This window comes from Eutrigla gurnardus (genome assembly GCF_963514095.1).
Source record: "Eutrigla gurnardus genome assembly, chromosome: 9".
In the NCBI taxonomy this organism is placed as follows: Eukaryota; Metazoa; Chordata; class Actinopteri; order Perciformes; family Triglidae; genus Eutrigla; species Eutrigla gurnardus.
The window spans coordinates 9,268,979-9,283,185 of NC_139923.1; the positions used below are offsets into that span (position 1 = coordinate 9,268,979).

General features: G+C 44.2%; 1 protein-coding gene and 1 long non-coding RNA gene across 3 annotated transcripts in view; one reads left to right on the plus strand and one right to left on the minus strand.

Annotated features, from left to right (window-relative positions):
• cttnbp2 (cortactin binding protein 2) overlaps positions 1-5,850 on the minus strand; it is a 79,102-nt gene extending 73,252 nt beyond the window's left edge. For both annotated transcript variants that reach the window (XM_084018117.1, XM_084018118.1), the window contains exon 1: positions 5,519-5,850. In XM_084018117.1, coding sequence (XP_083874243.1) covers positions 5,519-5,599 — 81 coding nt within the window. In that variant the 5' untranslated portion in view covers positions 5,600-5,850. The remainder of the gene's footprint in view (positions 1-5,518) is intronic.
• Positions 5,851-6,006: 156 nt separating this feature from the next.
• LOC311018986 overlaps positions 6,007-14,207 on the plus strand; it is a 37,971-nt gene continuing 29,770 nt past the window's right edge. The window contains exon 1 of the long non-coding RNA XR_014597770.1: positions 6,007-6,094. This is a non-coding gene — a long non-coding RNA (uncharacterized lncRNA). The remainder of the gene's footprint in view (positions 6,095-14,207) is intronic.

Sequence of the window (14,207 nt, forward strand, 5' to 3'; positions counted from 1 at the left end):
TCTTAACAGCCTTCTTAGCGACCAAATGCTCAGTGATCAAGCCGCGTCAGGGAAATTTATGTCCTCCACTTTTTGAAATTATAAAACAATGCTCAATGTTGAAATGCGCTCAAAGCTGCGGACCACTGGCGCAAGAAACATGCTAATAGTAGAACGAAAGACTGGACTGGACTGGACGTGCTGTCAGACCGGGCTGTCCAGGCAAAGTACCGACTGCCCCGTGCGGAGATCCAACGGCTGATCACTCTGGTGTCTCCAAACATCCAGAGAGCAACCCGCTGCAATTTTGCCCTCAGCCCGGAGGTGCAGCTCCTGGCTGCGCTGCGTTTTTACGAAGTGGGGAGCTTCCCGGAGGTGGTGGAGGACGGCACTGGCCTCAGCAAGGCATCGGTGTCACGGCAGCTGCGACACCGATTCTCCAGCGCCATGCCCGGACCCACATAAAGATGCCCACCACACGAGACAAGGTCTGCCAGGTCCACCAAGGGTTCCACGCAGTGGCTGGGATCCCCCGGGTGATCGGTGGACGGCACCCTCATTCCATTCTCACATGTGTGTGCCTATATTCACGGGGGGATATATGCGCTAAGGGGCTTGATTACTACTTGGATATACCTGTTGGCTGGCTGGCGAGCACGCACGCACGCACACACACCTAATTGCACCTGTGTGGGGGGGGGGGGGGGGGCGCTGTGTGTGACTTATGCACTGAAAAAGAGGTGGGTAATCGATTTGCCTGACATCGATTGATTCAGTTTCAGCACCACCGTGGTGGACAGCTCCCACTAAGAGCTTCTTAATAAGCTTCTTTGGCTTGATCTTAAGGTTCTCCTGAGAAGGCAGTTAAGAACGCGTCTGGGAAACACCCGTATCTTAGCGCTCCTTCTTAGCCGAACCCTTCTTAAGAGCCTTCTTAAGTCCTTGAGAACGATCGAATCTGGGAAACGCGGCCTCTGTTGATATTTGTGTTTTTTTTAATGAATAATCTTTGAGGGCTTCTTCCATCACTGGGTTGTTTGTTTAGGTGTTTAGTTGTTTTTGTTGGAAGAATAAAGTTAGAGCTAATAGGTCTAAGAAAAGACCAGGAGACGTTTAGTGACTCAACTCAGAATGTCAGAAATGTGACAGAAGCTTCATCTTTCCAGAGAAAAATTAAACAACAAGCCGAGAGGCAATTCTTCTGAAGACGTGAAGCTTTTTGGGACAATACATAGAATCCTGTCTCCGAGTCTCCAAGTTTCCTGGGTCGCGACCCTGAGCATCATGGCAGCGTCTAAAAAAAAACATTCTAAATGGGCACAGCGTCAAATTGTTGTGTTCAGGGACCTTGGGAGGCATTTTGTTAATTCTAAGCAAAACCTAAGTGAGGAATTGAGTCAAATTCTTGGCTGGCGAGCCCCTAAAAAAATGCCGTACCTGGGCCAGATGATATGCTGACGCCCGCTGACAGGAGAATTTGAAGTTACCGTGTTGGCGACCGCCGGGAAACGGAGGAAGCGAGGAGGCCTCTGGTGCACATCGCTACCGGCTCGTTCTGAAGACGGCCTGATTTACAAACCTACATTGAAGCCTCGGCCGACATGATTCTGTTTCATCCCGTCTCCGGAGAGCCCTTGGATCAGCTGCCTTCTACGTGTCCGTTATGTTTATTTCACTGTTAGGGTTGAAAAGTTCAGTGGTAATAAATCCATATGAATAAACAGGCCTCTCCTTTAAAAGCCTTCTGAGGACAGGTGCTGGAAACTAGTTTTTTTTTTCGTGTCTGCTCACTCTAATATGAACCGTTCTTCTCTTCAGAGCAGGACGAGGAGCTGGAAAGTTTTGCGTCAATCACATGTTTTAGTTTAGCCGAACCGCGTTTTTTCACTCCAATGCCATTGTACTGCGAGCCTGGAAATAAAACCAAGAGATTCCTAAGGGATTGATTCATTCACATCGGGCCTTTTCCAATTGACCCCCTCCCCCCCCCCTCCAGGTTCTTTCCCAGCAGCATTCACCACTCAGGGAATTGGACGACGATGCTGAGCTCGATGCTGATGTCACAGGTGGAGGGCTGCGTCTCTCTGGTGTTTCTGCACAGCGAGTGGGGGGCCGAGCTGCTCCACAAGCAGCTCGGCCAGTGCTCGGAGGCTCGAGGTTAGCCGCGGTCCACTTAATCAGAGTTGTGTCAGGGCAACTTCCTCCGCCGCGTCCTGTTGCTGCGAGCACGAAGCAGTGTGATGTGACCGCCGGTTTAGAAGAGGGTCCTTCACACCGAATTAAAAGGGTTGTTAAATTACCACAAAAGCTATTTTCTTAGATTATATTTTGTGCCATTTAACAATGTTCAGATTCTGAGATACTGAGTTTTTTTTATGAAATATTTCTAATGAAGTTCAGCTTTTTAAGGCTGCAATTAACTTGAAATAAATTATTAATATTTTATCTATTGATCAGTCGATTAAACAGTCCAAAATACAAAAACGTTTTCATTACTTGCTTCAACATTTGCAGATTACTTTTGCATCGATGCTGGCAAACAGTTCGATCTCTGGTGAAGAACGTGACTGAAGCTGACTGAGAGTGAATGTATGATTGGGTAAGAGCTTGTGATCAATCAATTATCAAATAATACCACTGTAAATAAGGTGCTCCACTATATATATATATATATATATATATATTTATTACATGATTGATTTATCGTATGATATTTATCAGTTATCAACTCATCATACGACATATGAACATGCCCTCGATGTTTTTATACGATTCATTTTTTGTACGATACATGGCCATGAACTTGATCAATTTTCATTTTCATTGTACGATATGCGACCTGGACATCGTCCAATGATTTTGTTTCCCTAAGAATGTCACGATGCAGCAATAGACAGCAGAAGACCTGGACACTGCACAGTTTTTGTTAACAGGAGCGGAGTCCATATGACTTACTGTTTTGGTTGTGTGGATTTATTTGTATTTATTTTTTATTCATTTGGAAAATCTTACTCTGTTTTACACCCCAATTACAATGAATGCAAATAATTAAATGAAGAGCGTATAAAAAAGCTAGAAAAAAGTTATGTTATAATATCATTATATCAGTGACATTATTTTAAAATGCCATATACATTTGTTGGAATTATGAGACCTCTCATAGCTTGTATAAATATATATTTAATCTCCTCCGATGACATTTCTGACTTGTTTCCAGAGTCGTTTGAATCTCGTGTTGATGGCGCTTCTCCAACGTGGCAGCACGTCCCACGTAACCAACGGTTACTCGCAGGCTTCACTAACACAACAGTCCCGAACGACTGGCTGGGTGACATTTTTTGGCCTCCATTCCCACCTGTCAGGGTAATATTTTACTGATGAACGCCGTTTCTGAGTCTAACAGGACAAGGAACACAAGCAGTCAGTTCTACCAAACTCATTTGGAAGGTAAACACGAAGAGCTTTGAATATATTTTGATGTCTTACATTTTCAACCTTCCCACTTTGCACTGCAGCTGCTGGACGAACTCATTTGTAAGCGTTGCTGGTGAAGATGACGGATCGGCCGTGGCAGATTAGATCAGCTGAAGATAATCAACTTTACTTGTGTAACGGCGGAGATGAAAAGTTGGACTGTCCACTCTGCAGCTGGAGTCTGCGTTCACACAAAGACGAATCGTTCCGTAAAATGCCGTGAATGGACCCGTTTCCTGCAGTTCAACCGGGGCCGACCGAGCAGCGGACTCTCTCTCTCTCTGGATCAGCTGATCACCTCACGTCGATTTGAAAATCTTTAAACTTTGACTCATATAATCGGATTAACATTTTAATCTCAACATCTGAAGCAGGACCTTCTGGATCTGGTTGTTCCTACAGCTGTCACCTAGACGTTTCAGACGCATTACAATGAATGTTCAATACATTTTTGCTGGTTGATTTGCAGGATATAGGACGAGGCTGTGAACGAGGTCTTAGCCAATCACAGGTGATCATTCAGCCTTGAGTTACAGGTTATTGGCTCAACGATATAAGCCGATGGTAATTTGCAACCATTGAAAGAACGGGCGCATCCTCTGACCTCATCTTCACTACAAAACAACAACTCAAATCTACATATAAAGCTTGCAGGTGTATTAGAGTAAAGTGCCTTTCCTCGACCTCTGACCCCTCTCTGGACGAAGGAGGGCCGGCTCTGCAGAATCCTCACAAACGAGAAACGTCTCCCCCACTTTAGGGCCAACGGCAGCAGAGTCCGACAGGGGTGAGCAAATAGCTGTATTTAACCACGGCAGGCATGACAAGGGCGGGGGGCGGGGTTGGCTGGAGCCCCGGAGAAGGTAGAGTACCACTGGAAGAGCGACGGGCAAGCTGCCCTTCTCCCATATCTCCTGAACACCTGTTCACCTCAGCGCTAAATGTAAAGGAGAAGAAGGGGGGGCTGACACGGTACTCCCAGCTATGCCAGCTGAGTCACTGAAATTAAGACCAATTTAGAAAAGGTGTCTGGTGAACAGGGCCTCCACTTCCCCCCCTCCTCCGCATACCATGCTGCCTCTGACCTCCATCCACCCCACCTCTTTCTCTACCATCTCCTCAGCTCACCGCTCAAACCCACCCCCACCTCAACACCCACACTCCCACCCACCCAGCCTCCCCTGCCGCTTTCTATTCCAGCAACTTCCCACCAGCCGGCCTCTTCAATCCCACATTCAAGTGTTTCATTGTTGTTATTTTGCCTTCAACAGAGCAGAACAAGGTCAGAAACTCGGAAAGAAGGCACTGGCTGTTGCGTTAATCGTCAGGTGTATAACAACAGTGTGACGGGTTACATCCAACTGAGGGGGGTCCTGACTTCCCAGCTGGGCAACAGTTTAGTCAAGCTGCAACAGAGGGATGGATAGATGGCGAGCCGCTGCAACCTGTGAGAAATCACAACTATGTGCGTGCAAACAAGTGGGAGCTCGACAAAAGGACGTTAACCTGTGGAGTAAAGCGGAGCTGTTGCAACCTATGGAAGCCTGGAAGGAATCACGAAGGAGCGACTGGTGGAGGACCACTCCAGTAAATATATCTCTGCAGGTCACGTGAATGTCATTAACAAGAAATATGGGGAACGAACAAAGTGTTTTCGGGGGGCAAATAAACCAGTAACCTCGATACAAGCCCCAGATTTAGCCCGAACCGAGCAGCAGCTCGTTTCAAGTCTCCCGATAGATGCGAACTACAAAAACCTGCGCAGCCAGCAGCGGCGTCGTCGTCGTCTCTTTGATAACCGCGAACAACCGCGGGACGAGCGAACAAACGCAGCCGGACAAAAGACGTTGAAACCGGGAGAAAACACCGAGCATCACCCTAAACCGAGCACAGAACCCGCTCGGGTTTTTTTCCGCTCCAGACGTCGTCGCGAGGCTCACCGCTGTCGCCTCGCTCGAGCCTCGCAGAGATTGATGCGCGCCGCGTTTCTCGCTCTTTTCCCCACCATTGACTAAACTTCAAACGCTGTAGCGTTTCCTCCTCGCTTCCTGCGCTCGTGTCTTACCGTGTCGACGCTTCCCAGCACGGCGGTCGCCAGTGCGTGTACCGGAGGAGGCTGCTCTCCGCTGGCTCCCTCCGACGCCATCTTCGTAACTGTAGCGGTCTGCTGCTGCTGCTGCTGCTACTGGAGCGACGACGCATCCGGCGCCTTTAACTATCGCGCTGCTGCGCGCAAATCACGCCAAGCGCGACCATCGGATTTGAGAGAAAGAGAGGGAGATAGAGAGGGGGGTGGAGTGAGAGAGAGAGACGAGTTTTTTTTTTTTTTTTTTTGACAGATTGCAGGAGCTGTAACACAAAAATCAAAGGTGTCCGCACTCCGCTGTGGTGGGAAGGAAGCCCCTGATCCGAGTGGTGGTCGGGGCCGCTGCAGCAGCGGGGGAAGTGGGGCGGTCTAGTGGGCGTGGACCGGAGCGGCTGACGCTTTAGAGCCCAGATGCGAAACGCCGCTGCGCTCCCAACTGGAGAGGAGGAGGCGACTCCGGGCGGAGTGATTGACAGCAGCAATTGTCGTGCTAGAAAATAAGCCGGTGAGTCGGCGGCCAAAGCTGGGGCTCCAATAACAAAGCACTCACAAACGGTGAGTAAAGATGTTTCTAAATAGATGGGGGGGGGGGAAACAACGTTTTATTTGAATTATTTGGCAATCTAAAAAAAACATTCACCAGAAATACTGAGGTCATGACCCCAAATAACACACTCATGCCTCTTAATTAACTCTTAATAAACGTCCTCCACAAATAAGCTCTTCCATTAATACAGCACTACACAACCTCCAGTGCAGAAGCAATATATACAATTGTTATTTTGGTGCAAAAAGCATTCTTCTTTTTGTTATGACTTGAAGTTTAATTTATTTATTTAATTACAAATGTCCACAAAAACACATTATAGAAAAACCCAACAACACAATTCCTAAAAAACACCAGAAAAGAAGACAGAAATAAAGTGGTTTTGACCAAAATCTCATGAGATGAGGTCCAATGTGGCCTCACTCCCCCTGTCTGAAACCATTACAGCCAACCATTACGTTCTTTTCACAAAACAAGCTTTCACAGCTAAACAACGTTGGTTTTCAGCAGCTCTTCTGAAAATACAACCTTCCCCAAAACTTCAACCAAAGAGAAAAGCCTCTGAACAGAAAGCCACCATGTTAATCTTACACGAGTCTGCTCGGCATTCAAATCTCTCGGCTCCGGGTCTGTTTATCCCACAGAAGCAGTGAGTGGATACGGGACCCTCTCAGCTCCCAGATGTGGATTAGTGATGCTGATCCAGCCTGGTCACCCCCAGATGAGGTTTTTTAAGTCCCTATTTAGGTCAAACGTTTTGCACCATCGTCATGCGCCGACGACAATGAGAGCAAATAACTGTGTGATGGGTTGAGGGGTGTGTAATTCCCCCCACAAGTGAGAGTGGCTTCAGCATATATTCAAGAGAAATACAGAGTGCTGCAGAGATGGTGCGTTTCTGGAAGTTGTGGTTCCCTCCACAAACGGCCAATGGGATTGTTTCAATGGATCATTGCAGAAAATAAGCTCCGTAAACAAACGTTTATGATACGCAAGGGTGCATTCACTGATGTGTTTCAGACAAAATGGTACATCTCTCAAACAGTCTTTATGACAGGCATCTAACCAAAAAACAGCAGACGTTTTTACACAGAGATCCCTCCATAATCCCAGAAAGTAGACCCCTCATTATGCCACTATTTTGACTGTTTATACTGAGCTTTGGTTTCCAGCGTAACGCCTCAATGACGTCTCCTTCTCCAGAAGCATCACAGCTTTGAGGAACCAGAGAGAGCGAGACGTGTTACACAACGGCGTCGGCAGTATTGCAACGTAATATATAAGCGTTAATACGATTCCCCCTAGCACAGAACAATGGAAGTGCACATTTACATGGCTCTTAAAGCGCCAGTGAAGTTGCTGTGCATCATATACAACATGTAACATGAATGAGATACTGCAGTTGGCTGTGACCTGAGATACATTATATCCTGTGAACACATTCTCCTCATGAAGAGGTTCTAACAGTGGTGACGACACGCTGGGAGTCATGAACACTTGTGGCTGCATCAGTTCCCATCATCATAAAACCTGCAGCTCTACAGAGAAACTCTTTGACACATCATGAACACAGTGTCCTCTACCAGCCTCTATAGTTCCACTAGCCGTTTCATCGCTTTCCCAAATCACTGTTATGAAAGATTTACATGAACATATGAGATAAACAGCAAAAGTTTAGCAAGATAACATAACATGGCATTGCCCTGCTTATTCATGATGTAAACAAACATGTCAAAAGACACAAGAACACAATAAAATAAATCAAAGAAAAAGATATACAAATAATATAAATCATTAATAATTAATGCATCCTCCACATGTCTCTTGTCTGCTTTGTCTTTATTGGTGTACTTGTCATGTTTTGCTACTTTTAACTTTTGAGTATATGCACTGTAAGGTGACAAATAAAATGTATTATTATTGTTATTATTATTAATAATAATTATTATTATTAGCACATATGAGATAATTACTGATTTGAATACAACACACATTTTCATAAAACTTAACAGAAATATAAACGTAAGTAATCAACTAAGGAAGATTCATGGTGATATCTATTATTATTATTATTAGTATTATTAATAATACTAATAATAATAATAATAAATTATGTCTACTAGTCTTTAAGCATTTGAACAAATGACCAATGCAGATATCTTTTTTAAAAAATAAAATAAAAATATATTTCCGCTGTGCTAAAAAGAAAGTGCGCCGTCTTGAAACTAGCATGTGGTGTGTCCTGCTGATGCTTGAGAAACATCGTGGGTTTCTCCGTCTGCAGTTCTTGGCAGAGAAGTCGATCCTGACACGAGAGCATTAAACTTAAATGAGCAGTCTATTGTCTGACTGGCACGCTACAACACACTGGAAACACAACACGGCGATCTGAAGGTCTCACCTGTATTACTTCCTGATTCTGGTCGTCAGGTGAAAGAGCCTGCTGATAGTTTAAGCTGGATTCTAACCATCCTGGTGCATCGTGTCATATTTCTACATTGGAAATTGGTATTTATTACAAGCTTTATCTCTGGGATTTCTGAACACAGAGCTGTAATAACTGCAAATATAGCCCTTTGTGCTGCAGCGAGCTGAACTAATCTCCAATACCAAAGTGGCACTTGACTGACACTTTTATTTTCTCTACCTGCCGGATACTGTTTGCACAGCCAGCGAGCTGGAACCGTCCCTGACGATTCATTCATACCTCTGATACGGTAATTAATCTAGACTCCACCTGGTCTATGTCTTTGGATAACATCACAGCATTCAGGGAGAATCCCACAGCAAAGTCGGTACAAAACAAGAGACAAATCCAGACGGCAGCCTCCAGTTCTGAAAAGTGAATCCAACTCTAGTGCCTTAACCTGTCATTCTCTCTGCTGGCCACCAGGGGGCGACTCCTCTGATTGTGATCTGGTTGAGAAAATTAGCCTAATTCTCTCTTGATTTATTATCTCAGTAAACATTGTAAACATGAGTTCATGGTCTCAATCTCTAGTTTCAAGACTTCTTCAATCCAGCATGATGTTCATTTAGTACATTATGGTCTATTTAGATTCAAACAAACCAGAATGCAGGGGATGCTTTTGGGGGGCGTGGCTACCTACTGATTGACACCTTACCATGGCATTCTGGGAGTTGGACTTTAACCTCTCACAGCAGGCTCAGTTCTTGAAAAATGACTTACTCAGCATTGACTTGTGAGCATGTCTGGAAGTAGCACCTTTAACGTCCTGGATTACCCATAAACCAGGTCCTCACGGTCCCTTGCAAGAAGGACGAGCAGGAATGTGAGGGAAGGACAGCAGTCGGGAGCTGGAACCGGCAGAGCAGGACTGAAAGGAACCGGAACAGAGGGGACAGACACTGATGGATGGACTGGAGTCGGGGAGCAAGCAGCCTGAGCCCTGCCCCCTTCCTCAGTCCTGTGGGAATACTTGGCTCATATTAACTCGCTCATTGTTGAGACACAGCAGGGCACAATGACTCCCTGTCCTCCCCCCCCCACCCCCAACGAGGACATAGCGGGCCGAGAGGGCGGCCCGTCGGACATCACTGGGTCCTGTGTGCTGGGGCTCTGAGACCAGCTCTGAGACCAGCTCTGAGACCGGGTTGGGCCAGAAGGCAGACAGGAAAGACATGATGAGTCTGAGACAGTGAGCTCCGGATCCCATATCCTGGCCAGAGCTTCAAATGGGAGGAACTGGTGATAATGGAGGGAAGGAGAGCTGGGATCTGGGCCACATCGCCGTCTGATGGTCCCTGAGGGGCTGCCAGTAGTTGAACCAGACCTCTGTTCAGACCCCGTCCCAGCTGATCTGAAGTCAGTGCTGCTCCGTCTTCTGAGCTCGACTTGGACTTGGAGGCAGCAGGTGTGTCGTCTGAACGCTCGCTGTCATCGTGTCTCAAAGTCAACGAGCCACACAAGGAAACGTTTGTTCTATTTTCTGATTTATGGAGTGACAAAGAGAGACATCAGAAATTCCCTCTGTAAAAACCTTTGAATTTAATGTCACAAAACTCAACGATTTTTGAACCTGGCTTCATCAAATGAGCACATATTTAATGATGACTAATTTGCATATTAAAACACACACTTTCGGAAAATGTAACCCCCATTCACCTAACCCTTAAAGAGAGACGAAAGTAATGTGAACAAATACCTCTACAAGCGTACGTGAGGGCAGCAGGTGATTATTTTCATTTTGTGCTACTTTACACATTTCAGAGCCATTTTATGGCTCATGTTATCCTGGATGTTCTGATAATCTTAGAAATATCAGTTTCCTTGTCACATTACACTACGTTTTACTTGTAATGGAGTATAATTACATTGAGAAGAAGAAGAAGAAGAAGAAGAAGAAGAAGAAGAGGAAGAAGAGGAGGAAAAGGAAGAGGCGGCTTCTGTCTCCATGCAGACAGGTGGTAAATCTCATTTCTGCACTTTGGGTTACATACCTCCATACTCTCGGTATAGTGTAGAAACAGACTCACATTCCCATTCAAATCAATGTAGCAGGATGGTCCGAGCAGCGGCCATCTTTATGTGTATTGCTGCCATTGTCGCAGCAAGCCAACTTTCATATAAATATGGCAAGTTGCGACTCAATGACGTAGGCGAGCACACTGCTATCCCGGTGTAGCCTTAAAGCACGGTGGAATTAACAAGCTAGCCAGCTAACATATAGTGGACAGCTGCTGTGCTAGCTAGCTTGCTAATTCCACTGTGCTTAAATGCTACACCGGTATTACAGAAAATGAGCGGAAGGGCGTCAGCGCCAATATAATGCTACACCTGCACACACAAACTGGCTTATTATCTTCCCTTAAGTGGTACAACAATTCTGACATGTTTACCTTGTTCTTTGTGCAATTTAATCTGCACTTCCTCCTCTGTGCAGTCTGCTTCGTCAGCGCCTCAGAACGCTGCTGAATGTGGGAGATCCAGTTTAGGACGTTTGGCTTCACATTTAGCGGTTAGAAAAGAGACACGTGAGTTAAAACTCAAAACAACAACTTTGCAAACCAATATTAAACAATTCAAATGGATCAAATGTTTTCAATGCACTGTTTCTAGACTTTCCCTGACTATTATTTTAAACAGATCAAGCCTCAATCTTCTGTATGGCAGCAGGTTTAACTAGTATTCAGATCATTTATGTGCATCAGTGCAAACACTCTGTGACAAGCATTTAAAAGCTTAATTGTATAAGGTTAAATACCACAAAATGTCCAATAAACCTGCACTATGTGTTGCATTTTTAATCATACTCTTTCTAGAGGAGTCAAAGTACAGATATACTTGTGTTCAAACAGACTCTGGAAAAGATAGAAGTAATGATTCAACTTCTATACTCAAGTAAAAGTGTAAAAGTACAGGCTCTGAAATATACTCACTGTATAAAGTATAAAGTAAAAAGTTTCGTTACTTCGGATCCGAGCTGTTGAACCAGATCACCTAAAGATCTCCTGGGTATGCTCTCTTTGCATATTTGGGTGTATATTTAGAATAAATGCTGTTTCCAAGGATTTTCCATTAAGTGTTCAATATTAAATGTGGTGAAATCTGCAGTTAAAGTATTAATGTCATACTTTCTTTTAAAAAGTAGTACCGAGTCACTGCATGCATTTTAGAACTGTGGGGGATGTCGCCCCCAAGTGGATGGCGAAGGAAGATATGAGGGAGCAGTTTCACACACTGTAACCATCCTGGTAGTTCAGCAAGGGTGTGAGCTACTTGTACTGGAGTATTTCCATTTTATGCTACTTTAAACGTGAACCCCACAACAGACGTTCCTCCTGGCTGGTACAACATTCCTGTTTAAAACCCATTTATAAAGCACTTCACTTTGTCATGAACCCGCCAGACCCCCTCAGATCTTCAGGTCCTGGTCGGCTTCCTGTCCCCGGGTTCAGAACGAAACATGGAGCGACAGCATTTTAGTTTTTATTCTGCTCATGTCTGGAACAAACTTCCAGGAAACCTGAGGTTTGCCTCCATGTTACAATCCTTTAAATCTACGACCCACAGGGCTTTTTAAGAAAACCAGAGGAACGCTCATCTTTAATGTGCTATTTATTTATTTTTACTGTTCTTATCTGTCTTTTGCAGTTTTCACCTTTACTGTATGCTTTTATTGTTCTGTGAACCACTTTGAATTGTCCTGTTGTATGAAAGGTGAGATACCAATAAAGTTGGAGTGTCCGTGCCATGTGTGGATTTAGTGTGATGTCCATGATGATTTACACCTTCCGGCCTCCACCTGTCACTTCATGGTAGCAGGTAAGGCGGGGGAAAACCACATCCAGCACTTGACCATGAGCACCGGCGCCCCCGGGGTTGTGTGCTCTCCACACTGCTGTTCCTCTCCTCAGATTGCTGGGATCAAATTGACCCGAAGGATAAAAGATGTTAGAAACAGTAACAGGAGGGTTAAGTATCCATTATAATTTCTGGCATTTGGAGAAATATGATTCATACCGTTAACTGAAACATTTTACATTTGGGCATTTAGCCGATGTTACTGTAACAATGAGGATCAAGGTTCAGTTGTGTTCATGGATAAACTGTAGTGAGTTATTATTAGTTAAAATAAAAACTAAAATATCCTGTGCAGAGCCAATCAAGCAACGTGTTTTTTGTTACATTTTATCGAAGCTGTTGACTACAAATCAAAATGCATCTCATGTATTTACGTTCTAAACTGAATGACGATCAATAACTTGTGCTTCGGCCTTTGGACTGCTGCCTTCCGTTGGTAATTACAAAATTACCAATAAAATGATCAATAAGGTGCAACAACTTAGGGTTAGTGTTAATGTCATAAATACAGACAAGTAAACCGTCAGGGGAAAATTTCGAAATATACAAATGACAAAAGAAAACAGACCTGGCCATCATCACTGAGTGCGTAGAGATGCCTATTTCTGTAATACTGCACAATAGCACTACGTCTGTTCTTGATCTTGCGTGAACGGGGACGTCGTATTCCCCCTTCAGTAGTTTCAGTATTACATTGTAGGTCTCGTCTGACATAGGCTGGTGCCCATGGCCCCCACATACCCAAAGGGTACAGCACAGGACAAAGAGTATTAGCAGTGTTCTCATGCTTCCAGATCTATAAAAAAGAAAATTACGCTGATTAATGGTTTTATATAAATTCTTCATTCATTAATCTTAACCTACTAAACAAAAACAGTTTGAAGCCAAATTATTCAACATTTCTCACGCCATTAGATTTGAAAACCAGAATTGTTTAGATTATACTACAAATTAAGTTACACTGTTGTTACCAAACGTCATCTGCTTTTATTACATTCACTTTTTTAGCACAAATGTGTGATGTTGGCGTGGAGGGGGTGGACATTTAAGACATTCCGCTATGTATTCTGGAGATATGTCTGGTTATGACTAACAATCTTTAAACATAACTACAATGTTTGGTCTTGTTACAGTTTGGACAGGTAGTCTTATCGTAGCAAGCTAATTCCCTAACTTAGGCTACTGTATCATGGACTGCAAGCACTGTATAAATAGTGTTAGCCTACTGGTCTGTATAGATTGTCTTATATTTTGTGGTTGCATTAATCGAATTCAATATTAACTATTTAGTCAGATCAATTTGCATTTCACACTTACCTTTTACCACAACGTGGAGGAAAAATGATCTTGCTGATTGAAAATCAGTAGCAGGGTGAGAGCAATGGGCAACAGTAATAGGGAGATACCAGGGCCATGAACCAATCATGAGGGTGCCATGACTTGACCATCCAGATCCAGTATGAAACCGTTCGAGTAAGAGCCACCTAGTGGTCAAAGACGAAAACTACAACATTTTGTCATACATTTTTACCTTAGCTCAGAAATGACATTAAGTATATATAATAACACTGTACATAAAATAAATTACATTACATTTAGTAGCCTACAAAATTAAAAATATTAACTGAGGTATCTGTTACAATGATGTAATGGAGAAATGCACGCACATCCAAGAAAGAAAAACAGGTGTCCCCCTCTCTGGTAGAGTGTATGAGGTGTGAGGTGCAAGTGTGCATTGTGTTGTGTGCATATTTTTGTGTGCGCAGTGTCATGAGGCTGAGTGTATTTGTGTGTGT